We start from the raw sequence: 17,648 nt of genomic DNA, 5'->3' as shown, positions 1-17,648 counted from the left end.
AATATTTGCCTTGTTTATGGCGCCGTGCGTCACATTAGCCGTCGGCAAACACGGCAGACGCCGGCGACGCTGCGTCAATCACCCGCGAGGCCAAGGAGACATTTGAACCTCGGCGACTTTATCCGCCGCCTGATCGCTTGCTCAAATAAAGCGATAAGGCGACGGGCGCCATGCAAATGAAATATTTGACGCCACCGCTGACCTCGGCAAACGACGAGCCGAGCACGCGTCTGACAAACGCGAGGAGCTGCTTGTGAACGCACGCCACGTTCACCTTCGGGGCCGTCAGACTCCAACGCTCCTTTTTCATCTTGCCGAGCGATGAGGTGGGGGAGGGGGGAGCGGCCCGAGGGGATGTGGCAATGCTTTGTCCCTCGTGCACGTCGCTCCTGCTTCTAATCTTTGGGCAGTGATATGTGTGGGGGGGCATCACTCACTCCATGCGTGCTAACAAGGACCCGCTTGACTGTCCAGAAAGACTCCGTTTCAGGTTTTGTTTCCTCCCGTCCGCCGCTTTAAAGTTGGACTAGCTCCAGTTATCTGTCGGACGGGGCGACGAGGAGCAGATGGGCGGAACGGCAGTAGCAAGGTTGCGTCTGATGCCGATGCGGTGGGTTGCATTTGGCCGCCCGTCATGGCGTGCCTGCTCATGGCAAAGCCCCCACCGCTCACGGCCCAGCCCTACGGTCCAGATGAACCGGCGGGCCGTCGAGCGCTCTGACCTTGGACAAAAATATACAGGAGTCAAATCTGAAGTACTGCAAATTGCTAAACCGAGAAACAATGGCGGAGATTTGTGTTGCCCGCCACACAAAGCCGCCATGATTTCCCCCCCCCCTCAGAGGTCGTCGAGAGGCTCGATGAGTGCGAGCGTCGGCGGCGCCTCGTCAAACCGGCCAATAAGTTGGAATTACCTCCCTGGACCTCCGGGGCAATTTTTTTCTTCTTCATTTTGTCTCCTCCTTTATTGGTAACCCGAGGGGACACCGCTACGTCCGCAGTGGGGATTTGGCCAAATAAAAGGCGGAGATGGCCACGCCTCCTCTTGGCTGCTCTGTCAGCCAATTCCCGGGCAGAGTTTGGCTAAATTGCCTCAGCAAAAGACTTGCCGTGACTCGATGGGCCGCTTTGAGTAACTGCATCTCAATTCCTGGATGCAAAACGCGTCCCAATACTTTTGTGCACATACTTGAGTGTTTATGGAGCCCGTTTAGTGTTGACTTTAATGCGCGACTGCATTTTTTTTTTTTTTTTTTAAACGTAACATAAATTCTCACTGCCCGCAGCTTCCCTGCGATCCTCGGGAGATGGTTGCCGCAATTTACGAGGGCAAATTGTGTGGGGGGAGGGAGGGGGGTTGTAAATCTCGTCGCGGCGTTCGTTTCTACTGACTTTGGGCAGTCTTGGGCCTGAAGTGATGTACAGTAGTTATTTTTGCCCGGTTTGAAAGTGCTTTATTTTCTTCTTGCAATGAACGAATGGCTGCTTTTGGGACTTCAACATCCTTCACACATACAGAGTGTCACTGTCAGCAGCTGCATGATTTCATTTTCAAATCTTTGGACCCACTTTGGAGGTTTCTTAAAAGAAAGACGGGTGCACAAAGGTAGAGGTGGAAGAATGCGGCGTGTGCCGGAGAGAGGGAGCAAAGTCCGAACGGATCTCCACGTATCCGAGTGTGACGCAATGTGATCGATGGGCGCCCGCTGACCCGCTCCGGGATTGGCGGGTTTTATGACCGGGACGCCTGCGGGGCTCCTCTTGCGCCGGCAACTTTTTTTTTTTTTTTAAGAATGAGCAACGACAACATGGTTGGTAGCTAATTGCCTCGTGCAGGCGGCTGCCTCCAAAGTGGCCAGCACCAACGTGGGGCTGTGCGGCGCCACGCATACTGATCAGGTACACGCGACTGCAGCTCATTCGTCTTCATCGAGGCAATTAAGGCCGATTGATTGAAAGAGTCCCCGTCAGGCCTTGTCAAGTAAAACTCTCTTGATGTACGACGCTCGAAAGACAATACACGATGATTTACGCCGGCGCCATCGAATGCGAACGACTCAGCGTTCCGGTAGAGCGAACGGCGCTGTTCCTGCGGCCTTTGTGTTGACCCGCGTTGCTGACTTGGCGCTTTGGCTCGCTCTCCAATGTTGTGTTGCGGTACGCTATGTGTCACTTGTGCAGCCGAGTGGCACGCAATTTCTCCATTTTGCCGCTTTTGAGGCGGAACCAAGTGCCGCTCGTGTTTCCTCACTTGAGACTGAGTGCTGCACTTTGCTCTTTGCGGCACCCGCATGCAACCAGACACGTATATATTCTTTATCCTCTGGGAAGCGCTGCGATTAAGGTGGCTGACTTGCGCGGAACGGTGGAAGTTGCGTGTTTGACGTTTCTGGACAGCCCCGAGCAAACAGTTTTGTAGCACGTTTGGGTCCTTTTGAACTCGATAGCTGCTTTCTCACTCTCCATCAACTGTTGGATTTGTCGACATCTCGCTGAGCTGTCAAAACTACAAATCAAGCCTCAGGGGATTTTTTTTCTTTTTAATTCCCCAGCCGTCTTTTCTTCTCTTGTCCGTGCGAGAGCGTTGACGCGTGGTCGGAGGTGAGAGAAGTGAGATGTGCGAGGCTTTCGTAGTCTTATTTTAGGCCTTCTCGCTGCATGAATGTTGATGTGTGTGTCAGCTGATCCAGCTCCTCTTGCTCCTCCAACTTCCTCGGTTGTCCATCATGAAAAGTTTTTGTGTTGAGCAGTCGTACCGGTCGCAAAAGTGGCATTTTCTTCATCAACCGGTACATTTACGACACGAAATGAAGCTGTAAATAATACGTTCATTGCGTCCGTAAAATTTAATATGCGCTGTGCAGTATCGAAGCACTGCAGTAAATCCGCACGTAGACAATCAAGTGGCAACTAAAGTACAAATGAATCACAGCGTTGAGAAGATGCAGTCATAAAGTACTTGCCAAAAAGATGTGCTTCGGAAAATGGACGGATGAATGAACAGCAACATTTAAACATCGGAAGGAGCCTCACACTCGTGTAGTATTTATCCTCCATATGGAACAACAATGAAATCAGTGCCGCAACGACGAGCAAAGCAATAAGTTGTTATTGGCTGCTGCAAAGAGATGAGAACCAAGTCTCGATTTGTAGTCCGAGAGCGGGCGGGCATGGCAGCGGCCCCCGTCCCGTCATTCCAACCCCAACGGCTCAGAGCGGGAAAAACAGCAAGCGAGCACGGCTTGCCTTTTAAATCCCGCTTTGAAATGCGCTAGCTCGACGTCTCTATTGCAAATTGGCTTCTTCTCGCTCTTCCAAATATGCGCTTTATACGGCCCCATTGATTACACCGCCCCCTTCCTTGCCCACTCCCCCCCCCCCCCAAGCGAGCGGCGCGGGATTGAAGGTGCGTGCAGGTTTATGATAGTGCTCGCGGTGAAAAATGGCCCCCATCAGAGAAATGTGGCACGGTGCTCAAAATTCATGGCTTCTCTGCCTCTCACACAGCCGAGCTTCTTTTTCTACTCTTTGCTCTCCCGTCTAGGCTTTCTTCTTTTTTTGACAAGGTCAAAGCTCACTCACATTTCTCGCTGCACACGCTTGCTCGTTGGCGTACGACTTGTGTCAACTTTGATGGCGCCCCAAAGCGCTTTTCTTGGCTCAATATTGCACCAATATCAACGCCTGTGGCAAAGCACTACTGCGAGTCCATCAAATGGAGAGAACACACGAGGGTTTTAAAAATACATTTAAAATAAGAAGAAAAGAATTTAAAGCTGAATCAACACATTTTTAAAAAGAATTTAATGACAAAAATCATAAATTAGAGAGCACATTTAGGTTGGCCGCTATTTGGATATTCAAAGAAATATCGTATGTGAGTCTCTGTCGATGTTTACGCGTAGATTGTCACTTGGATTGCCGCCTCCGCGTGCCCGCTGAAGGCATGTGCACTCAATATGGTGTGTGTGTGTGTGTGTGTGTGTGTGTGTGTGTGTGTGTCATTCCTGGGAGGCTCTGCGTAAGGCGTGCTAGCATGAAATGAGAACACAGCCGTCATAAATCACTGATGGGTTGGATGCCCTCGCAAATGTGAATGTTCTTGACGGCCACGCTTTTGCCTTCACAACCAGTCTGAAATACATATTTGGATGAGGCGAGGGAAGGGGGGGGGGGGGGGGGGGTAAACACGCTGCATGTTGAGGGTGCGCATGTTGAAATACACCAACTGGACACTTCATTAGGTACAGCTACAGAATGTCATCGATGAAGGAGAGGATGTTGTGACCCGTCTGCCTGGACACCATGTTGGCAAGGGGGTCTGTTGGTCTTTGAAGAGGCGCAGAAGAATGCATCCTAGACAGCCAGCTGCAAAACATCATGTAAGACAGCCCATCAAGATGCGTCACGGTTGCTCCTTTGTTGACAATCGTGCGCTGGGTCCCGGTGAGGGCCATTCCTAATAGTTGGTCTCTCCTGCACCTCGAGCGTCATGCAAATTAAGCGCGTGTTTGTGCTCAGCAACATGAACTGCACCATTCTGCTGCGCCCTAGTGGACTACTGTCTTAATTCAACGCCAATCATTCTAGGAATCATGTCATGAATCAATCAATCTGTCAATCAATCGGACCTAACCTAAAAGCAAATGAAAAATACTTTGATATTGTCTTTCTTATTTAGATCAAGTTCAATGCTGCTGCCTCACTATTCTTCTTTCCGGTTGGTCAGTGATGCATGGATACACTGCTGTGCACTTTTCTTTTATATATAAACGGCGGGGGGGGGGGGGGGGGGGGATTGAATGGTAAGACATTTTTTGCAGCGGTCTGTTGTGTTGCAGCAGCCGAGTAATTGAGTCAGCGTGGGTATAATGCATTTAGGAAGCTGTCTGCGTTTGTGCCGTTTTATAACAGACCACCTTTGCGCCAGCCTCTTCTTTCCCAGCATGCTTTGCACATAAGCAGACAGAGCTTGAAGTACAAACTGATTTTTGCACCTATTGTAGCAAATGTCACATTCCGTTTATTTATATTCATAAAAAATTAACATGTGTGACCACCTATTCTATTGCTGCCATTCTTTTGATAATCAATTGGGAAGATTTTAGCTTCCATCAAAAAAGATGCTCATATGTTAGTCAGTCAGGAGTGAAATAATATGGGATCGATAAAGAAAAAAAAAAAACAGCCTTTGGGGCTTTCTTGCACCATTTAATCCACACGGTGGCGGTGTTGCTCTCTGCACGGAACTCGCACAGTTCGCAATGCCGAGTAAAGTCGTCACGTCACGTTCACTCCGACCCCTCAGACGCAGGAAAAAGAGGCTGCGGGTTCTTTACACTCGAATGGCTCATAATCACGCGGCCGTGACGTCACCACTCTTCAAACGTGCACGTGGGAGACGCTGTGCATGAAGTCAAATCCCTCTGTAGTCTGATCATCCGGTCCCTGTTTAAACTGTCCGCGGTGCTGAAGCGGAAGTTGGTTAGAGAGATGATATCGGGGTTGGCGCTGTCCGCGGTGCTGAAACTCACAGCGAGAGCGCTCTCCGCTGTGCTGAAGCACATATCGGCTGTTGCAGTGACCGCGGGTTGTCAGCGGTGCTGAAACTGGAGTTGGTCAAGGTGCTATCCGTGGTGCTGAAATACCAGTTGCCGCTTGTGCTATCAGTGGTTCTGAAACTCTAGTTTTGATGGTCCTCTATGCGGTGTTTAAATAGAAGTTTGTGGTTTGGAAAGCCGTAGGTGCTGTCAGTGGTGCTGAAACGGAACTTGGCTGTAGTGCTATCAGCAGTGTTGAAACTAGTTTGGTATGGTGCTAACCGCAGTGCTGAAATTTGAGTTTACTGTCGTGCTATCCGCTGTGCTGGAACTGAAGTTGACCGCAGTGCTATCCATGGTTCTGAAAATAGCGTTGGTGGGGTGCTAGCCCTAGTGCTGAAACTGAATTGGCTGGAGCGCTGTATGCAACACCGAAATGAGCAACTTGAAAACCTGATACATTAATTTATATCTTAGTATTCTTTTCTGTTCTTAGTTCATCTAAAGTTTCGACTAAAAAAAGTCTCTGCTGTGCATTTCGTCCATCCCGAGTCCCCACCGAGCTGGTGTTGGTTGTGCAGATCATCAGTGCGTTTGAGCTGAACATGAGCTTGATTCATTTAGTGCCGCTCGAGGTCTTTGTTAGCGCGTTAAGTCCCGGCTGAGCTGAAATCGATGCAAGCGCTCCGTTATGTTCCCTCCTTGTCAATCTTGAAGGGAGGCAGATGGATGACTTCTCATCCGAGCTGCGACAGTCCACGTGAGAATCATTTTGAAAGCCTTTCCTCACGCTTCGAGAGTTTCTCCTTGTCAGGCCTCCGCTTTGTGTCGTAATGAGGCCTTCCCCCTTGCCGCCGGTGACATTTTCATCCCGCCAAGCCGACGAGGGCGCCGAGCCGACGAGGGCTCCATCCCACCGGGATCAAGGGCTCTCCCGCCCGCCTGCCCGCTGGGCCGCCCCCTGTCGAGTGAGCTTCAAAACCCCCTTTGACTCGAGCCTCTGCTTTCAAGCAGCACAGCCAAGATCTTTTTGACTGATGTCATTTTGGAGATCAGCCAACGTGTTTTGGTCATCTCGTTGCGAGACCGTTTCTTGAGTTCTGCTCCAACTATGCCCCTGAGTGGTAGCATGACTTATTACACAAGTTATTAATGTAACAAGACTCACAGGTATATATTCTTTTGACTCTGTAAAGAGTGACATTACTGCCGTACTGAGAAGCTGAGAGGAGCTGACTCGCCAGTGCAGTACCGTCTGTATTATAGTGCCCCCGTGTGGTCAAGGCGCACACATACCAGAACGATAGCTTGAGTGCATTTGGACAAAAAAAATAGATTTTAATGACATCATGACTGAATCCTTCTGTCATTTTGGGTCTTAAGCGAGCCGGGTTTTAGAGTTGAGTTCAAATCATCACCTCCCCCTCCCCTTTTTGTTTGTTTCTGCTCCGAGCCTCTGCAGTTTCCTCTTTTAAGTCAGCGCAGCACCTCTCGTTTCACACTCGTTAATTAGACGGCTCCTCGGGTAGCGTTTAGGCTGCTCAACTAAAAACAGTTAAAAGAAAAACAAAAGTCCAAATAGATCTTTACTTTTGCAATCAAAGGTGTCGTCCCGGTGGTGTGATTTTCTTGTTTCCACTCTCCGCAGTGAGTAAACATCTATTTTCTTTCTTACTTTTTTTTTATACTTGCAGTCATCTTGTTGTGTCGGGCTGGACCAATCAGCACACTGGTAATGAGACTCTGGAGATATCAGAGGCAGACCTGGCGTGACACGCATACACGGGCTGGGCGCGATGTGTGTGTGCGCGCGTGTGTGTGTGAAGCTCACGTCACGTACTTTTGCCAACCAACTCGTCACACTTAAGTCTGCACTCTAATGGCTTTGCAGCTGCACGTTGCATTAAGACGACGAGGAGCAGATAAACACACACACGCACGCACACACACACACACACACACACACACACACACGGTCGCATCTTAATATCACAACACGCACACACTCAGGGGAAATTGTATTTCTCTGATTGCCATCCATGAGAAGGCACAAATGGAAAATTCTCCCTCCAGGATGGGCAACAATAAAGTATGCCTGTTTTCTAGAAAGTCACGTGGGTTATTTTTTATTTTTTTGCTTTCTTTTCCTCAAGTACTGGAAGGAAAGATTTGTTGGAAATGCAAAAATAAAATGCAGAGGAGACGCTCCTCAATTCAACCTTCGAGCTCTTCGAGAAGACGCTAGCAAACTGCAGGTGCCATCCAAACACTACAGCGGTTAGCATCGTTAACCATTTTCGAATTAGTGACTATTTATTTTGAAGCCAGCACTTAACTTTTCCCAAACGCTTTTAAAGTAAAGATCAATATCCATTCAATTGAAGAACAAAAGTGGCTCAGTGTTTCCGATGATGTCATTGCTGTAGTTTTTATAAGGTACTATATTACAAAATGCAATTATTCTTATTAAAAAACACATTACAGTTTTTGTGTGTGAGGAGGGGGAGTGGCATCTCCATTCATCTCAACGATCTAATCATGATATCGTTTTTTGGTGGATTACTATATTTATATATCCCTTAAGTACTAACTCCGGAATGAGCAACAAATTGTGAGCACAGCCGCTGACAATGTTGGTGTGCTCTTCATGCGGTTGTGCTAACATTGACGCTCGCAACACATTATGGTGCGATCATTTGCCTGACTCAGCAGATTACATCCGGGCTCACTCGCGGGCTTCACGTCATAAAACCTTACGACTGTGTGTCTGTGTGTGTGTGCGCGTTCGTGGGGATGCTAAAAGCGGCGCATGAAATTTAACACTGGCAAACTATTGGCGTAAAAGCGCCGGCGGGCCCGGTCAAAAGGCTCCTTGTCGAAAAGCACAATCACAAGCCTCACAAGTTTGCCTAATGGAGGTCACCATAGCAACGGATGTCCAGCATTTGTGTGTTGTGACCTTCTAAGAGTAGGTTGCTAAGGACTTTGACTTGATGTTCCCTCCGCCTCGTCCATTAGTGCTCCCTTCGATGAACTGGAGTCGTTTTGCTTGCTCTCTTTCGGGTGCTTTGAATTGATCATGGATTTGTTCGACAAAGATGATGTAATCACTTGGTGCGTGCGTTACTTTGCCACTCATAAGGTGTCAATATTATTTTGGCATCGCCTTCATCTGGCTAATTTGCCGACATAGGTTAATTTCTGAATGCGGCTTCAAAGTCGGATTAGGGTAAGGCGACTTAACTTTTTCCTCCCGCTCCATCTGCTGGCAGCGACAGATGGCGCAAGATAACGAGCGCAAAATTTATGGCCGGCCGCTGCGCTTTCCAGGGTTTTGCAGCCCGGCAAAATGAAGAACACTCCACACAAGAGCGCGCACGCATTTTCGCTTTTGATGATTCACTTATTATTTATGAGCAGATGCTCTGTTGTTCCAAAATCAACTTTGTGGCTCGTTTGGAAAATGTCGGAAAGCTTGTTTTTGGAGAGGTGTGTTGCTGGTCCAAATGAAGCTTTCGGGCCGATCCATTTCTTTTTTTTTTGTTTTTTATTTGTTGGGCGGCCGTGCACTCCATCCCGGTGCGGCAGGGACCAATGCGCCTTACCCCGGCTGCCCGCGTGAGGAACGACCCTCAGATGGGAAGCGACTGCAGGGCTGCAAATGATCCTTTTTTTTTTTTTTTCCCCCCTACCACTCCAGTAGTGGTTGCCGTGGGAGTCAGAGAGTGAATCGTTAGAGTTGTTTTCTCCTTCCACAGCTAATATTGCCAGGCCCCTGTTGAGAGCTTTTGTATTCCGCCAACGTTTGCGATCAAAAAGTGGAGAAAATAAGCTTTTGAAAACAAAAGGAGAAGAGTGACATAAATGATTATGTCATGGTAAGAGCGCTGTGATTTGAAGTCCATTTTTCTTTTCCTGCTGCGGCGTCACGTGAGCATCTTGGGCGGCCACTTTGGCGTTTGAATGATGGCCGAGTGATGGGGCTTATCAATGATTCATGTCATTTTCTTTCGGCGCAAACACGGCTTCTGAGGCTGGAGATTTTTCGCAATTGAACGACTTTAGGAATTTTTGGTCCTCAGATAAATTCCGCAAGTGAAACGAGTCGTTTGATAGCACGCCGAGCATCGTTAATAACCTGTCGTTGCCCGCTCTTGGTTGACGTATTTATGTCTCCATCTTCAACTTGCGTAAGCCGCCGCCGTCACCAGCAGGATGAAGAATGAACAAATGTCATTTTCATGTGATTAAGATCCTATCTATTTTTTTTGCTTTCTCTGATTAAAGTGTGTTTTATTTTAATAAGGTGGAGCTCCTGTGTCGCAAGAGTCCCTCATGGAATTTTCCAAATTGAAATGAGATGGGCATGGAGATAATTCGTTACTGCCTTTTTTGTCAGCGTGGCATTCAAAAAAAGTCAAGCTTGTGTTGTCGTGATCAAAACTCGGATTTTGAAGACGAGTGGGCGACGCACCGCGGCAGCGACGACTTATTAAGAGTCGCTCTGCACACCCACGTCGTTTGCGCGCGAGCTCCCGCTTGGATTGAATCGGCTCACGGCATGTTGAAAATCAGCGAGATGCTTTTAATCACTTTGCGTGGGCCGGGCCAAGGTCGTCGTCACGGTTACCGTTCTGCCACACGGCGGGTTTCTTTGACAGGTCCAAAAAGTTGACATACCAACATGGTGCCTGGTGCATTTCCAAAAGGACACTTTGAGCCAGACTTTTTGGGTCAGGCTCGTCATCTGGCTCTAATGGCGGCGTAAACACTTTAGGGCTGATTGTTCCCTCTGCGCCGGCTCGTTTGCAGGTGTTGAATTACCTCCGCCCGCGCCGCACCTCCCCTCCGCACTTGCCAGTCGTCAATAAGTCACGTTGCAGTTTATTACGAGGCACTCCTGGAGCAGCCCGGAGTAGAAAAGGCCGTCTCGGCCGAGCTCCATTAGCCTTTATGAAAGGGCGGGGTGGAGTTTGGTGATGGAGGGATGGATGGACGGATGTTGTTTTTGTCTGCCTGCGCTAATGGGCCAGCCCGGGGCGGGGCGGGGCGGGGCCGGCTGAAGAAGGGAAGCGCCCGTGGGATGCCGGGGCAGAACCTCCGCACCGTGGAAAGGACAAGGTGTACGCCGTCGCCACGATGATGTTCGAGCATCCGATGGCGACGCCGCTGGGCCTCGGCAGGAAGCCCTCCAGGGTGGAGACAGCCAAGAGATACTGGAGGGTGAGTTGCGGATGCGGCCACATGTGGAGCACGCCCATTGGCCGCTTCATTAGGTACACCCACACAATCAATCATGGAACTTACTCTAGGCTTGTAAATGGGCTTTTTTTTTTGTAATCTCCTGATTTTTTTGAATGTTTCCAAATGACGTGAGTAAGTCACGTGCCGCAACGATCGCGCTTGTAGCTTGCCTCCGCCGACAATCGGACCCGCTGACTGCCTCTTGAAAGGGCGTTGCGCTTGGATAGCACGTTTGAAGATGAGCACAAAGGCGAGCGTGCGTGAGAAGATGAGAAGCAAAGACGTGAAGACATGCCAGTTGAAGTTGAAGGCGCTTTTGCCTTCCGTGGCCGTCGAGAGAGGAAAGGGAAGCAAAGTGAGTGACGTGGCATCAAAGCCAATTTTGCTCTTTGTCAGCGAGCTGCCTTCTGTCTTGTTCAACTCTAACTAACAAGCTACGTTAATGGGGGCCCTCGGACGCATCTAAATGAGTCATTTAGCAGAGTTAGAGTCAAACAAATGGATTTTGGAGCAGCATCTTTAGGTTTCCGAAGCAGCTGTGTCTGTTTTTTTTTTGTCAGACAAATGTGGTGCGGCGGAACTAGCACAAGAAAAAAAGTAATGTGACAGATCCGTCTGCCCCTGAGAGGCTTCTCGCAAGCCTTCCTGAGCTTTTAAAAGGTTCTGCCAGCTAAAGTAGGCTCAAAGTCCGAGGAGCGGAGGCAAGGCAAGTTGATATCAACCACCTACGGGACAATCAACGCGCCGGCCGGTCCTGAATAGCGATGCCACGCAGCCCCTTTTCGGAACCTAATCAGGACTGACCTGATGCCTCCGTGCGCCGCTAACTTGTACTCAAGCCCAATCGGGTCTAAGCCGGCAGCCGGGCTCATGTTTGCCTTGCCTCGTGAGTTGGCTTCCCGTTTGAATAGAGACGAGCAGAAATGAAGCCAGGTTGAATGTTTTGTTCAGCGCTTTGCTCTCTATTGGTTGCGCTCACTTGAGCAACCGCGCAAGATGCCTTCATTGGCAAGGTTTAGCAACGTTGCGGTTCCGAGACGTTTGTAATTGTCGGTGGCACGGCGCCAAGCCAAAGCTCTCCCGCTTTGTGCATGCGTGCCGCCTTCAACGAGAAGCCTTTTACGTTGCCATCAAATATTTATGTTTTAACTGCGGCGTTAATGAGCGTGCCCGTTTTGGCGCGGACTTAACCGTGCATTTATCTGTTGGCCCGCCCGCTTCGGAATGCATTATAACTTGCTCCATTTCACCCCTAGGGGCGCTATTTGACGTACGCTGTCCTTGCTCTTGACCGAGCAGCAGCCGGATGACACGTCTTGACGCCGCCATTAATTCGACGTAAGATGGCACTCGTCCGCTTTTCTTAGAGGCTCGGCTGACAAAGATCCGTGTCCGTGCAAAATTTTCCTCCTCACAGGGGAAGAATAAAAAAAAAAGTCTCGCTGTGATGAGAGGACTTGTTGGCCCAGCGTGACAAATCCGTTCCCCTGCCGGACGCCGTTTTTCACGGAGCGCAAGTCGCTGTCCGCACCTGAAGCGCCGGCTGGTGTTGTTGTCCGCTTTTAAGGTCACGGCGAGCTGCGGCGTGGCGGCACTTGTGCATCAGTCACGCTCTTGTTGCTATTGTCTCCCGGCCCCTCGGGGTGGGGGCGAGACGAGCAGGTTGTTTGGAACATTTCTCATTTGGGGCGAGAGCGGCAAAAGGCTGAGCCCAGCGCTTTTCGTGCAACGGGGGAATGCGGCAGTGGCGGCTTCTCCTTCCCATGACGCTCTACTCAGAACGACGTCTGGCTTTTCTTCACGAGCCGAGTGAAGCAATTTAATATTGTCGCCATCATCTCGTCTGGCCATTATCTATTTGTATCACTGGCATGCAGAAGATGGGCTCGTTGACTCGCTTGAGTAGGAAGCCCCGCGAGTGTGGCTGTCAAAGTGTCTCCATTGCGTTTCCAAATGAGCCCTGATCTTCTCGTTTGCAGAGCAGTGCCTTTTGGATGGGCATCCATAAATACTCCTCGTGCGAGCGCGCGGATGCAGCCATTACCATTCATGCATTATTCACGCGGACGTTAAGGGGAAAATTGCTTGGGAATTAGCCCATCTTGCCATGTTCACAAAAATGTAAATTCCGATCCAACATCAGCACTTTTTTTTCTGGTAACACACCAAAATGGAAAAGCTCTCTTCCTTGGCCCGTGTCCCAGACAACATTTTCTGAAGAGAGAGAGCTTCACTCCTTGGCCTCATGAATGTTTTTTTTTAGATTTTTTCCCGTCGATTGTGGCCTAATTCACGTGCATTCCCATGTTGCAAAGAATTAGTGGCGAGAGGAAAAAGCATTTTGATCATGATGTGTTGCTAGCATGCTCTTGACTGCCGCCATGAGAAGTTGATTGGTACTCAGCCCTTCCGTCCGTCTGTCCAGAGGCGCTCCAATCCAAATCCACTCGCTGCTGGCTTCGTCATCTCCCCGGGGAGGATTATTTGTCACTCAATCTTCTTTGGAGCGCGCTTGCCGAGTCACGGCGGTGTTCCATCAATATTTTTCCGAGGGGGGTTGGTCGATTTTTTTGTCCTGGTCAAAAAGGAAGGGAAGGAGGCGGGCCTCGGTTGCAAAAGAAAGTGGAGCGAAGCGGCTTTTGTGATCTCCACACAAAGCGAAACAAAAGATCGCCGGATGTGTGAAGCCTTTTTGCTGTTGTCATCGTTGTGTTGCCGCCGCCACGGCTGCTTCCCTTTTGAGAGGCTCGTTAACATTTATCTGCACCGGGAGGCAACTAGAGGCACAAAATCTAAGCTCCATTATCGGCCCCCTCGGTCCAGATGGAAGCATCTCTTGAACCTACACCGCATCCATTTATTACAGGCATTTATTGTTCACACACTGGCCACTTTATTAGGTACACGCTCAAAGAACGCACGTGAGATCGGGAAGGTAAAATGACTCATTGGGCATCAATTGGACATTTTTACGTCAGGGTTACGCAACTGTCACTCTTATATAAGCTGTACTTGATATCGTAGCATCGTGCCATGAAATGATACTTTGCAAAATACGAGTTTTTGTGTGAAATTTATAATCGTCTGTCACAAGGCAGGAAGACGTCGCCGAGGCCGCCAAAGTCCGACATCATCCATCATTCGTCAAATCCCCAGACGCCCTGCAGCCTGCTGGCGGGCTTCCCAAAAACAAAAGTTGCAACTTGTTTTGATTAAATGCTTTTTGGAAGGGTTCCCCCCCACCGCCGCCGCCGCCTCCTCGTCTTCGTACGCCGCGGGTGGCCGCTGCGCTCCTTGACGCTCTCGTTTGACAAACATGATGGAGGACGCTGAGAGTGTGGCGTGGCTTTGGAGGTAGTGAGAACAAGAGAGCAAGAGAAACAGAGAGGGAGGGAGGAGAAAGCAGTCAAGGCAAACAGTGGGGTGGGAAGAAAGAGGGAGGGATGGAAAGAAAATAAAAGATGGATAGAAGAATAGTTGTCTCTCTGGCGGCCATGCCGATGACAAAATCAGAATGACCATCTGGATGGCCTCTGTTTGTGAGCTAATAAGGTTGGCTGAATATTCGAGGCCACTTTCGAGCAACGACGGGACTTTCACCCCCGGCCCGCAGGGTGTCAATCGCAATAAAGACAAAAGCTAAACGTTTGTAATCCAGGAGAGGACACCTTTTAGCTTTGTTGGCGCTGCAGAAGACTTATATGAAACCCTTTCATAAAAGTTTATTTTTATTTTTATTTAAGAGCAATTGCCGCGCCAAGTGAGGCTTCTCTTAGCCCGCTGACTTGCCCAGAGGTGCATTTATTCTCCCGTTAAACTATTAGCCATGCAAATGAGCAACTTCCAGGGGTGGCCAATTAATAGTCAATGAGCTCGCATTCCTCATGAATTCAACATGGAGGTCCCGGCGCTTCATTTGCATGCGCGTCGTCGGCGCGGCAGCCCTCGCTCGCTCTCTCTCTCGCTCGCTCGCTCGCTCTCTCTCCCCCCTCCTCCTCCTTTTAGTCCCGAGCAGCGCGTCCTTTCCTCACCTTCCTCATTGGACGAGCTCCTTCTTCATCCTCCTCTGTCTGAGCCGGCACCCACCGGTTGCCGCCACACGGGCGCATATCTTCATTTTTGTTTGGCTGCCCCCGCCGCTTCCCGACAATGACAACAGCCAAGGACAGCAACGCGCCCAAATCGGCTCACCAGCAGGAGCAGGTAGCGGCGCAAATCAGCCGGCATGCGACATCCATCGCAGCCCGTTTGAGGCACAAAGTGCGCGTCACCCCGCTGCAGAGTCGCGTTCACTTGCACCCCGCGTTGTGTTTGGCGTGTGTTGCCAGGGAATTGCATTCGCACGCTCGTCAACTCCACATCTCTGGCCAAAGGCTCACATGTCCATGTTCTTCCAATCGATGGCTGAAGCGACTCACGAGACGAGAGGCTCAAAAAAGCTTTGCTTGCGCGGGCAATCAGGAAAATTATCTTCTTTACCGCGGCTGAATGAAATTGAATGTGCGTCTTCGCGGCAGCGGCGTATGAGGCAAATGTGTGATTTTGCGCACACTTGATTGAGGAAACGTGCTGATGTGGACAGGACAGGAAGGCAGCAAAAAAATAATAATAATTCCCGGACATTTATCAAGTCAAGACGGGAGTAAACAGTAGCGGCACTGCTTGCATTTGAGAGACGCGTGTGCAGTCAGCATGTGCCCGACCGGACCGGACCGGTTGAGAAAGAAAGAGTCGCTGGAGTCTCTCGGCAGATCGCGGCTTGCAAATGTCAGGAAAAGCCCTCTAGAACATCCGAGCTCAATCAGGGGCACTGATGTCAGGTGTGTTACGTTTAACACAAATTCAAATCTGACCGCTTCATTCTGAACCCGAGTTGAATGAACCTCAACTGGAATATTTGCAAAATTCACTATCTTGCCTTACTATGTAAATGTGAAAAATTTCCTGCCCTTCACCCGTAATTGTGTAAACGCCGACGTCTGCATTCTTTTGGAATCTTCCGGATCTAGTCAATTACATGAGGCCGGACTCATGTGACAACCTTGTCAGCTCTGATTACAGCCTTTCATTTTCATTTCCAGGAGGGAGGCTGGTTGCCTGGTCACCCGTCGCTATCGCACTTGACACTCTTGAGATGATTTGCTTGGGCTAATGAGGCCGATAAGATGCGTGGCCGAGATGAAGCGCCTTGCTTGACAGACTGATAATCGGCCTCCCGTTTGCACTTGGTCCTTGACGGCAAGCTCGTCGCGTGCCCTTAATCGGGCGGCGCCGGCCGGCCGGTCCACGACTACTTACCATTATCAGCAGCGCTTAAATGTTTCTCAGATGCCGTGATGAATATTCAGCGATTGGAACGATTCAGTTTTCAGAGCCGATCGGCTCCCACAAATAAAATGTGAAGATGAGCTAATCTGCCATGCAAGGGAAAGCTGAGTCGGGATGAGCTAGACGCTTAGTTGGACACGAGTGAACGGGAGCGATCAATGGCCAAGGCAAACAGCAGTCAGGGGGAGGAATCGCGAGCCGAGTGCGCTATCGATCTCGTTAAAGTCGATGCGGTCGGCGGGGGATTTTCATGGCCGTGCTACGCAAACGCAAGGCAAAGCTGACTTCCTGGCACTTCTTGGCTTTCCAGTGCTGATTAGCGCAAATAACTGAAAGGACAAAAGAGGACTTGAATGATGTGGCTGGCACATATGTTGTGTTTGCACACAATGGTCTGATGAGTCATTGTATGAAAAGATGTTGAGCGTTTTTTAAATTTTTTTTATTGGTAGTCATTTTTATTTCTATTGTGCTTGGTGACAGTTAGCAGAAAAAGTGTTTATGAAAAATGGCTAACCTTGGTTTGCTTGAAAGCCGCAGCGAGCGGCTTAGCAAAACAACTGGGCCCTTTTTTGGACTTATTTGTGTTTGTGCGCCGGCAGCTGCTTGTTGAATTGGCTCAATGTAGCAAAAGTGATTTTGTTTGCCGCTCGTCGAGTGAAGGTTGCAATCAGCGCGGCTGTCGGGGCCCGCCGCACATATCACAAGCGGCCCACTGTTTTACCGGCTCGAGAACTCGGATTGCACGATAATGGCGCACGCCAGCCAGCAGGTGCCTGAATAAAGTCGCTAATAGAGCAATTATTCTCCAACAAAAGGTCACCTCGCCCGTGACGACGGGCCCACAAATCAATATGGCTGACAATTACACCGGCCCCGGGCTCGGGACCGGGCCCGGGGCCCGTGTTTCGCTCGCCGGCTGCCAGACGTCAGCGAGCAGATCACCTTTGTGTTCTCTCAAATCGCAGATTTGATTTCACTCCTCCTTTCTTGGCTGTCATGAAAAATGCATGACGCCGCTGGCCAAGCGATCACGTGATGGCTCGCTTTGGTCACGCTTAGACCGGTGCTTCAAGTTGACGTGAAGCAAATGTTTGCCACCGTCGAAAATGTTCTACCTGCTCACGTTTGTTCCAGGCTGACTTTATTTCCCCATTGTCGTCGAAATCGATAAAACAGCCCGAGTCCCTCGATGTGGAACTTTTGCGTCTCGGAATCCTGATGGCGAATTGACTTCATTACTCTGAGAGTGTAAATTTAGGCGGCGCTAATTTGGATAAGATGCTCAGTGGGACGACCGCTTCGACGAGCTATTAAGAGCGGAGAGTACTTTGAGGTCAGGTCTCGGGACCTGAGCCCAATGCTGCTTCACCACGTCGGAAAAAAAAGAGCGATTGCCTGACCTCACCAAGGCTGTGCTTATTTTTCCACCTTGGTGAAAGATTTTTCCGTCGTCAAAGCAACACGGACGGGCTGACCCGCCGCTCGTGGCCAGACACTATCGACTCGACAAAAAGCTTGTTAAGCAGCTTTTCA

At 49.8% G+C, this 17,648-nt stretch overlaps 1 protein-coding gene across 4 annotated transcripts in view; it reads left to right on the top strand.

Annotated features, from left to right (window-relative positions):
* Positions 1-17,648, top strand: part of LOC125986114 (A-type potassium channel modulatory protein DPP6) — a 42,472-nt gene that overhangs the window by 8,409 nt on the left and 16,415 nt on the right. Inside the window, exon 1 of one of the 4 annotated variants that reach the window (XM_049749538.2) lies at positions 10,616-10,763. The exons of 2 other annotated variants lie outside the window; for them this stretch is intronic. In XM_049749538.2, the coding sequence (XP_049605495.1) occupies positions 10,680-10,763 (84 nt within the window). In that variant the 5' untranslated portion in view covers positions 10,616-10,679. Of the gene's footprint in view, positions 1-10,615; positions 10,764-14,800; positions 14,988-17,648 lie in introns of those variants that run through there. One more of the 4 variants, XM_049749540.2, reaches the window with a different exon arrangement.

This window comes from Syngnathus scovelli, chromosome 18, assembly GCF_024217435.2.
Source record: "Syngnathus scovelli strain Florida chromosome 18, RoL_Ssco_1.2, whole genome shotgun sequence".
NCBI classification, from domain to species: domain Eukaryota; kingdom Metazoa; phylum Chordata; class Actinopteri; order Syngnathiformes; family Syngnathidae; genus Syngnathus; species Syngnathus scovelli.
This window is presented reverse-complemented; position numbering and strand designations above follow the sequence as displayed.